Consider the following 8457-nt stretch of genomic DNA (forward strand, 5'->3'; position numbering starts at 1 on the left):
CTTCCATCGCGTTCGGTCCCTCTCTGCCTTGCTCCCAGCTCGCTAAGGCTGTCTTTAGGCCTGGCCTTTCCCCTTGGGTGTGCTCTGTGGGAGTCTCGGTGCCCCTCTTGCTGGTGGGGTTGTAGCTGGGAGAAGGGAGGCTGCCTGTGTGGGCTCGTGGCCCCTTGGTGCCGTCCCTGGGGCTGGGGCTGGCAGTGCAAGGGGTCAGAGGAGGGCTGTTTGCAGGAGCAGGCCGTTGTCCCGGCAGCCCTGGTTCAGAGCCCGCAAGCCCTGTGCCGTGGGGAGCCCTGCCAGGCTCCCCAAAGGCTTGTGTTGGCCCCTCCATAGCGCTGCCCTTCGTTGGGGCCGGCAAGTTTGCAGCCTGGGCTCTGGCGTGACACAGTGCTTGGGCTGTGGCGTGATGTGCCCAAAGAAGTGCAGCGAAGCTGGTGAAGGATGTAGAGAAGAAGACTTCCGAGGAGCGGCTGAGGGAGCTGGGGGTGTTTAGTGTGGAGAAAAGGAGGCCTCGGGGAGACCTTATCGCTCTCTGCAACTACCTGAAAGGAGGTTGTAGCGAGGTGGGTGTCAGTCTCCTTTCCCTAGTAACAAGCGATAGGATGAGAGGAAGGGGCCTCAGGTTGTGCCAGGGATGGTTTAGATTGGATATTAGAACATCTTCTTCCCCAAAAGAGTTATCGAGCACTGGAACCGTCTGCCCAGGGAAGTGGTGGAGTCACCATCCCGGGAGGTATTGAAAAGCCACGTAGACGTGGCTCTTGGGGATCTGGTTTAGTGGTGGACTTGGCAAATGCTGGGTCAGTGGTTGACTCGATACCGTTAAGGGTCTTTTCCAAACTGAGTGAGCGTGTGATTGTCTGTGGGGCCCCCCGGAAGGGCAGGTGAGTTTCTGGAGAGCCCGTGAGCGTGGCGAGAGGCCGAGGGGGAGTGGGAGCGGCAGGCAGGGGAGGTGGTGAGCCAGGGCCTTTGGGGGGTCTGTAGTTGGGGTGAGCGCCGAGGGGTGAGGCCATTTCTCGGCAGGGCGTGTGAGGGGCAGAAAGAGAGTTTGGAGATCGCCAGGGTGAGTTGGAGGCGAGCATGCAGCAGGCGGCTGCAGAGCCGAGGCCCTGGTGGCGGTGGATGCGTGCCGAAGGGTTGATGACTGGCAAGGCCTGCCCCAGTTGAGCGGAGGGGAGTGTTTTGCAGGCTGTTTGTCCGTCGAGCAGTGCTTGTTGCTGAGGAAGGGGAAGGGAGGTAGGAAGGAGTGCTGTGTACGTAAGCCCACGGGGCGTGACGGGTTGCACCCAGGAATGCCGAGGGAGCTGGCCGATGTCCTTGGGAGGCCCCTCTCCATTACCTTGGACAGGTCGTAGCAGCTGGGCACGGTTCCTGATGTCTGGAAGGGAGCTCATAGCCCTCCTACCTTGAAGAAGATGAGGATGGAAGATCTGTGCGAGCAGAGGCTGGTGAGCCTGACGTTGTTCCCAGGGGAGGTGATGGAGAAGATCCTCCTGGAAAGCACTGTCAAGCCCAGGAAGGACAAGAAGGTGATGGGGAGCGGTCGGCGTGGATTTACGAAGGGGAAATGGTGCTTGACTGACCTGCGTGTCTCCTACGTTGAAATAACGAGCTCTGTGGATGAGGAGAGAGCTGCGGCTGGTGTTTATTTCAGCTTTCTTGTAAAGCCTTTGACACTTTCTCTCCTTGCATGGTCATCGGATGTGGGGTCAACAGGGTTCAACACCCTCAGCAATGTCCTGGGCAGTGGGACGGAGTGACCCATCGGTGACATGGCAGATGATGCAAAATCTGGAAGAGAGGCCGAGGCAGTGGAAGGCTGTGTCGCTTTACCAAGAGAGCTGGAGAGGCTGGAGATTGGGGCAGAGAGGAATCTCGTGAAGTTGAACAGGAGGAGATGCAAAGTCCTGCATCTGGGGAGGAACAGCGCTGGGTCCCAGGACATGCCGGGGGCTGCCAGCTTTGCTGAGCATGACCTTGTCGTGCTGGCGGAGAACATGCTGACTACGAGGCAGCTTTGCACGCTTGTGTCAAAAGCGGCCAAGAGTCTCCAGGGCGGCGTTGGGCAGAGCGTTGCCAACAGGTCGTGGGAGGTGATCGTGCTCTCTCTTCGGTGCTGGTGAGGCCCCATGTGGAGTCCTGTGTCCAGCTGATGAGGGCTCTCCGGTGGAGGAAGGACATGGCCTTCGTGGGGCGAGTCGAGTGGCGACAGAGCCACCAAGACGCTGAAGGGACTGGAGCATCTTTGGTCTGAGGAGAAGTGAAGAGAGGTGGGAGGCTTTTCAGCCAGGAGGGAAGACCACGCAGGGGACATGTCATCAATGTGTCTAAATCCTGGATGGGGGAGGCAGTGAGGACAGGGGAGTCAGACTCTTCTCATCGGTGCCCACGGCCAGGGCGAATGGAGAAAGCTTGACAACGCGTGCCATTTCCTTGGAAGAGAAGGCAGCCCTTTTTCAGCGTGAGGGTGGTGAAACAGCGGAACCGGTTGCGCAGAGAGGTGTTGGAGTCTCCTGACTGGACGTGGTCGTGGACAGCCTGCTGGAGCTGACCCTGCTTGAGCAAGTTGGTTTGAACTAGATGATGTGCAAAGGTTCCTTGCGCAGTAAACGGTTCTGTTTGGTGTGCTTCTGCTTGGTGTGTTGCCCAGAGGGTCGTGCTGGGGAAGAGGGTTGGTCTAGCGCGTGCCGCCATAGGGAGCTTGCGCCAGAGGCATGGGTGGAAGTGCGTTAGCGTGTCCAAGCCTTTGTCTGGGGAAGTGAAGGGCTTGTGTCAGGGGCTGGGAGCCCCGCTGTGGCAGTCTGTGTGGATGTTGCTGGGGACACGGTTCCTAAGAGAGCTCTTGTAGGCCCTTTGCAGCCAGCCCAGTGGCCTCTGGAGGTCTGGCTTTGTGCTGGGTGAGGTTGGAAGAGCCATGGGAGAAGAAAGGAAGAGGAGGCGTCTCAGGCTGGGATGCAGGAGAACTTTATTGAGAGACCAAAAAAAAGAGCGAAAAGTCAGGAGCGGCAGATGGAAGGGAGCCGGTCTCAGGGCCGAGTAGGGCGACCGTGAGCCGAGGTCCCTTGTGTGAGACAGGTCAGTCAGAGCACCAAGATCTTCCTGGCGCGCAGTGGGAGCAGCACGCTGGAGTTCGCCAGTGACCTTTGGCTTGCGAGAAGTTGGTTGCAGCGGAGCCGCACCGCCGAAGGGGCGATGCAAAGAGGGAAGTGGGAGAAGAGGAGGAGGTACGTGAGCCGTGTTTCCAGGCAGCCCAGGCTGGCCCGCTTCCCTGCTTGCTTTGAGCCTGGCAAGGAAGAGCCGTGGATGGCGGGTGCACGTGGCAGCAACATCCCGGAGGCGCGTCCTCAATCCATGCCGTGGCTTCGAGGGTGTGGGTGGCTGGTGTCAGGGGTGGTGGCGAGGGCCCTTAGCAGGGGTAGCAGCCTCTTGCGCCACCGAAGCAGCCCAGGCCTCCGAAGCCGAAGCCGCCGGAGGAGACGGGCACTCCCTGGGAGCTGAGGACGTTGCCCACGGCAGCCGATGAGGAGGATCCGACGGCGGTGTTCTGGGGGAAGGAGCTGAGGATGGGTCCTGGCAGGGTGACCACCACGGTAGAAGGCTGGATGACGACGCGGGAGTCCTCGCACTGCCTGACACAGGGCTCGTTGCAGCTGTTAGCCAGCGGGGTGGGTCCGCAGGGGCGGCAGAGGTCGTAGCAGGCCATGTCTGTGGTGCGGAGGGGCCCTGGAAGAGAGGGTGTTGAGGAAGCGGAGGGGCGTGGGGATGCGAGGGGCGGTGTTGCAGGAGGGCGAGGGAGTGGGGAGGCCCGGTGTGGGTCCGGGGGGAGCGTGGCGGTCAGGGCTGCTGAGGCTGGGGGCAGAGCGTGGTGGAAGAGACGGGGCAGGAGAAGGAGGGGAAGGGGGTTGAGGCTCACCTTGTTGACGGTGGAGGAGAAGGCGTTGAGAGAAGTGCGTGAGGGAGAGAGGTGCTGGGCTGCTTTTATGCTGGTCGCTGAGCGCCCGAGGGGGTGGGGCAGCCTTTGCGCATGCCAGCATTTTGCAGCAAGCATGCTGCCTTTGCATGCCACAGCTTCACGAGTAATGAGGTAAGGAGTGTTTTCCTTCCCGCAACGCTCCCTTTTCATGTCCTCCTCTTGAGGATGTGTCCGTCTGACCCTGGCGGCAGCAGCGGCGGCGGCAGCTTTTAAGTGAAAGTAGGTATTTGGGAGGATTTGCGTGGAAGGTGTGTGTCAGGGCATTGGGCAGACGCGGCCAAAGGGTAGGAGAGGTGGGGTGTCATCGGTGAGGTCATCCCGTGGCAGTCGTGTGGTGTGGTTTTTGGGTGCGTTGTGAAGAGTGGGCCCCGTTTCCTCAGAGCCCTGGCAGGCTGGTCTGGTCTTTGGAGGTGTGCCAGGCGTGAGACGCTGCCCCTTCCATCGCGTTCGGTCCCTCTCTGCCTTGCTCCCAGCTCGCTAAGGCTGTCTTTAGGCCTGGCCTTTCCCCTTGGGTGTGCTCTGTGGGAGTCTCGGTGCCCCTCTTGCTGGTGGGGTTGTAGCTGGGAGAAGGGAGGCTGCCTGTGTGGGCTCGTGGCCCCTTGGTGCCGTCCCTGGGGCTGGGGCTGGCAGTGCAAGGGGTCAGAGGAGGGCTGTTTGCAGGAGCAGGCCGTTGTCCCGGCAGCCCTGGTTCAGAGCCCGCAAGCCCTGTGCCGTGGGGAGCCCTGCCAGGCTCCCCAAAGGCTTGTGTTGGCCCCTCCGTAGCGCTGCCCTTCGTTGGGGCCGGCAAGTTTGCAGCCTGGGCTCTGGCGTGACACAGTGCTTGGGCTGTGGCGTGATGTGCCCAAAGAAGTGCAGCGAAGCTGGTGAAGGATGTAGAGAAGAAGACTTCCGAGGAGCGGCTGAGGGAGCTGGGGGTGTTTAGTGTGGAGAAAAGGAGGCCTCGGGGAGACCTTACCGCTCTCTGCAACTACCTGAAAGGAGGTTGTAGCGAGGTGGGTGTCAGTCTCCTTTCCCTAGTAACAAGCGATAGGATGAGAGGAAGGGGCCTCAGGTTGTGCCAGGGATGGTTTAGATTGGATATTAGAACATCTTCTTCCCCAAAAGAGTTATCGAGCACTGGAACCGTCTGCCCAGGGAAGTGGTGGAGTCACCATCCCGGGAGGTATTGAAAAGCCACGTAGACGTGGCTCTTGGGGATCTGGTTTAGTGGTGGACTTGGCAAATGCTGGGTCAGTGGTTGACTCGATACCGTTAAGGGTCTTTTCCAAACTGAGTGAGCGTGTGATTGTCTGTGGGGCCCCCCGGAAGGGCAGGTGAGTTTCTGGAGAGCCCGTGAGCGTGGCGAGAGGCCGAGGGGGAGTGGGAGCGGCAGGCAGGGGAGGTGGTGAGCCAGGGCCTTTGGGGGGTCTGTAGTTGGGGTGAGCGCCGAGGGGTGAGGCCATTTCTCGGCAGGGCGTGTGAGGGGCAGAAAGAGAGTTTGGAGATCGCCAGGGTGAGTTGGAGGCGAGCATGCAGCAGGCGGCTGCAGAGCCGAGGCCCTGGTGGCGGTGGATGCGTGCCGAAGGGTTGATGACTGGCAAGGCCTGCCCCAGTTGAGCGGAGGGGAGTGTTTTGCAGGCTGTTTGTCCGTCGAGCAGTGCTTGTTGCTGAGGAAGGGGAAGGGAGGTAGGAAGGAGTGCTGTGTACGTAAGCCCACGGGGCGTGACGGGTTGCACCCAGGAATGCCGAGGGAGCTGGCCGATGTCCTTGGGAGGCCCCTCTCCATTACCTTGGACAGGTCGTAGCAGCTGGGCACGGTTCCTGATGTCTGGAAGGGAGCTCATAGCCCTCCTACCTTGAAGAAGATGAGGATGGAAGATCTGTGCGAGCAGAGGCTGGTGAGCCTGACGTTGTTCCCAGGGGAGGTGATGGAGAAGATCCTCCTGGAAAGCACTGTCAAGCCCAGGAAGGACAAGAAGGTGATGGGGAGCGGTCGGCGTGGATTTACGAAGGGGAAATGGTGCTTGACTGACCTGCGTGTCTCCTACGTTGAAATAACGAGCTCTGTGGATGAGGAGAGAGCTGCGGCTGGTGTTTATTTCAGCTTTCTTGTAAAGCCTTTGACACTTTCTCTCCTTGCATGGTCATCGGATGTGGGGTCAACAGGGTTCAACACCCTCAGCAATGTCCTGGGCAGTGGGACGGAGTGACCCATCGGTGACATGGCAGATGATGCAAAATCTGGAAGAGAGGCCGAGGCAGTGGAAGGCTGTGTCGCTTTACCAAGAGAGCTGGAGAGGCTGGAGATTGGGGCAGAGAGGAATCTCGTGAAGTTGAACAGGAGGAGATGCAAAGTCCTGCATCTGGGGAGGAACAGCGCTGGGTCCCAGGACATGCCGGGGGCTGCCAGCTTTGCTGAGCATGACCTTGTCGTGCTGGCGGAGAACATGCTGACTACGAGGCAGCTTTGCACGCTTGTGTCAAAAGCGGCCAAGAGTCTCCAGGGCGGCGTTGGGCAGAGCGTTGCCAACAGGTCGTGGGAGGTGATCGTGCTCTCTCTTCGGTGCTGGTGAGGCCCCATGTGGAGTCCTGTGTCCAGCTGATGAGGGCTCTCCGGTGGAGGAAGGACATGGCCTTCGTGGGGCGAGTCGAGTGGCGACAGAGCCACCAAGACGCTGAAGGGACTGGAGCATCTTTGGTCTGAGGAGAAGTGAAGAGAGGTGGGAGGCTTTTCAGCCAGGAGGGAAGACCACGCAGGGGACATGTCATCAATGTGTCTAAATCCTGGATGGGGGAGGCAGTGAGGACAGGGGAGTCAGACTCTTCTCATCGGTGCCCACGGCCAGGGCGAATGGAGAAAGCTTGACAACGCGTGCCATTTCCTTGGAAGAGAAGGCAGCCCTTTTTCAGCGTGAGGGTGGTGAAACAGCGGAACCGGTTGCGCAGAGAGGTGTTGGAGTCTCCTGACTGGACGTGGTCGTGGACAGCCTGCTGGAGCTGACCCTGCTTGAGCAAGTTGGTTTGAACTAGATGATGTGCAAAGGTTCCTTGCGCAGTAAACGGTTCTGTTTGGTGTGCTTCTGCTTGGTGTGTTGCCCAGAGGGTCGTGCTGGGGAAGAGGGTTGGTCTAGCGCGTGCCGCCATAGGGAGCTTGCGCCAGAGGCATGGGTGGAAGTGCGTTAGCGTGTCCAAGCCTTTGTCTGGGGAAGTGAAGGGCTTGTGTCAGGGGCTGGGAGCCCCGCTGTGGCAGTCTGTGTGGATGTTGCTGGGGACACGGTTCCTAAGAGAGCTCTTGTAGGCCCTTTGCAGCCAGCCCAGTGGCCTCTGGAGGTCTGGCTTTGTGCTGGGTGAGGTTGGAAGAGCCATGGGAGAAGAAAGGAAGAGGAGGCGTCTCAGGCTGGGATGCAGGAGAACTTTATTGAGAGACCAAAAAAAAGAGCGAAAAGTCAGGAGCGGCAGATGGAAGGGAGCCGGTCTCAGGGCCGAGTAGGGCGACCGTGAGCCGAGGTCCCTTGTGTGAGACAGGTCAGTCAGAGCACCAAGATCTTCCTGGCGCGCAGTGGGAGCAGCACGCTGGAGTTCGCCAGTGACCTTTGGCTTGCGAGAAGTTGGTTGCAGCGGAGCCGCACCGCCGAAGGGGCGATGCAAAGAGGGAAGTGGGAGAAGAGGAGGAGGTACGTGAGCCGTGTTTCCAGGCAGCCCAGGCTGGCCCGCTTCCCTGCTTGCTTTGAGCCTGGCAAGGAAGAGCCGTGGATGGCGGGTGCACGTGGCAGCAACATCCCGGAGGCGCGTCCTCAATCCATGCCGTGGCTTCGAGGGTGTGGGTGGCTGGTGTCAGGGGTGGTGGCGAGGGCCCTTAGCAGGGGTAGCAGCCTCTTGCGCCACCGAAGCAGCCCAGGCCTCCGAAGCCGAAGCCGCCGGAGGAGACGGGCACTCCCTGGGAGCTGAGGACGTTGCCCACGGCAGCCGATGAGGAGGATCCGACGGCGGTGTTCTGGGGGAAGGAGCTGAGGATGGGTCCTGGCAGGGTGACCACCACGGTAGAAGGCTGGATGACGACGCGGGAGTCCTCGCACTGCCTGACACAGGGCTCGTTGCAGCTGTTAGCCAGCGGGGTGGGTCCGCAGGGGCGGCAGAGGTCGTAGCAGGCCATGTCTGTGGTGCGGAGGGGCCCTGGAAGAGAGGGTGTTGAGGAAGCGGAGGGGCGTGGGGATGCGAGGGGCGGTGTTGCAGGAGGGCGAGGGAGTGGGGAGGCCCGGTGTGGGTCCGGGGGGAGCGTGGCGGTCAGGGCTGCTGAGGCTGGGGGCAGAGCGTGGTGGAAGAGACGGGGCAGGAGAAGGAGGGGAAGGGGGTTGAGGCTCACCTTGTTGACGGTGGAGGAGAAGGCGTTGAGAGAAGTGCGTGAGGGAGAGAGGTGCTGGGCTGCTTTTATGCTGGTCGCTGAGCGCCCGAGGGGGTGGGGCAGCCTTTGCGCATGCCAGCATTTTGCAGCAAGCATGCTGCCTTTGCAT

The 8457-nt window shown here is 60.6% G+C and overlaps 2 protein-coding genes across 2 annotated transcripts; both read right to left on the reverse strand.

The window, feature by feature from the left end:
• Positions 1-3400: 3400 nt before the first annotated feature.
• On the reverse strand, positions 3401-4055 carry LOC138684622 (feather keratin 1-like). Its single transcript, XM_069778596.1, has 2 exons — positions 3908-4055; positions 3401-3717 (listed from the first exon to the last, which is right to left on the reverse strand). The coding sequence occupies exons 1-2, from the start codon at positions 4053-4055 to the stop codon at positions 3401-3403; spliced, it is 465 nt and encodes a 154-aa protein (XP_069634697.1).
• Positions 4056-7802: 3747 nt separating this feature from the next.
• On the reverse strand, positions 7803-8457 carry LOC138684623 (feather keratin 1-like). Its single transcript, XM_069778597.1, has 2 exons — positions 8310-8457; positions 7803-8119 (listed from the first exon to the last, which is right to left on the reverse strand). The coding sequence occupies exons 1-2, from the start codon at positions 8455-8457 to the stop codon at positions 7803-7805; spliced, it is 465 nt and encodes a 154-aa protein (XP_069634698.1).

This window comes from Haliaeetus albicilla, chromosome 3 (genome assembly GCF_947461875.1).
Source record: "Haliaeetus albicilla chromosome 3, bHalAlb1.1, whole genome shotgun sequence".
Lineage (NCBI taxonomy): Eukaryota > Metazoa > Chordata > Aves > Accipitriformes > Accipitridae > Haliaeetus > Haliaeetus albicilla.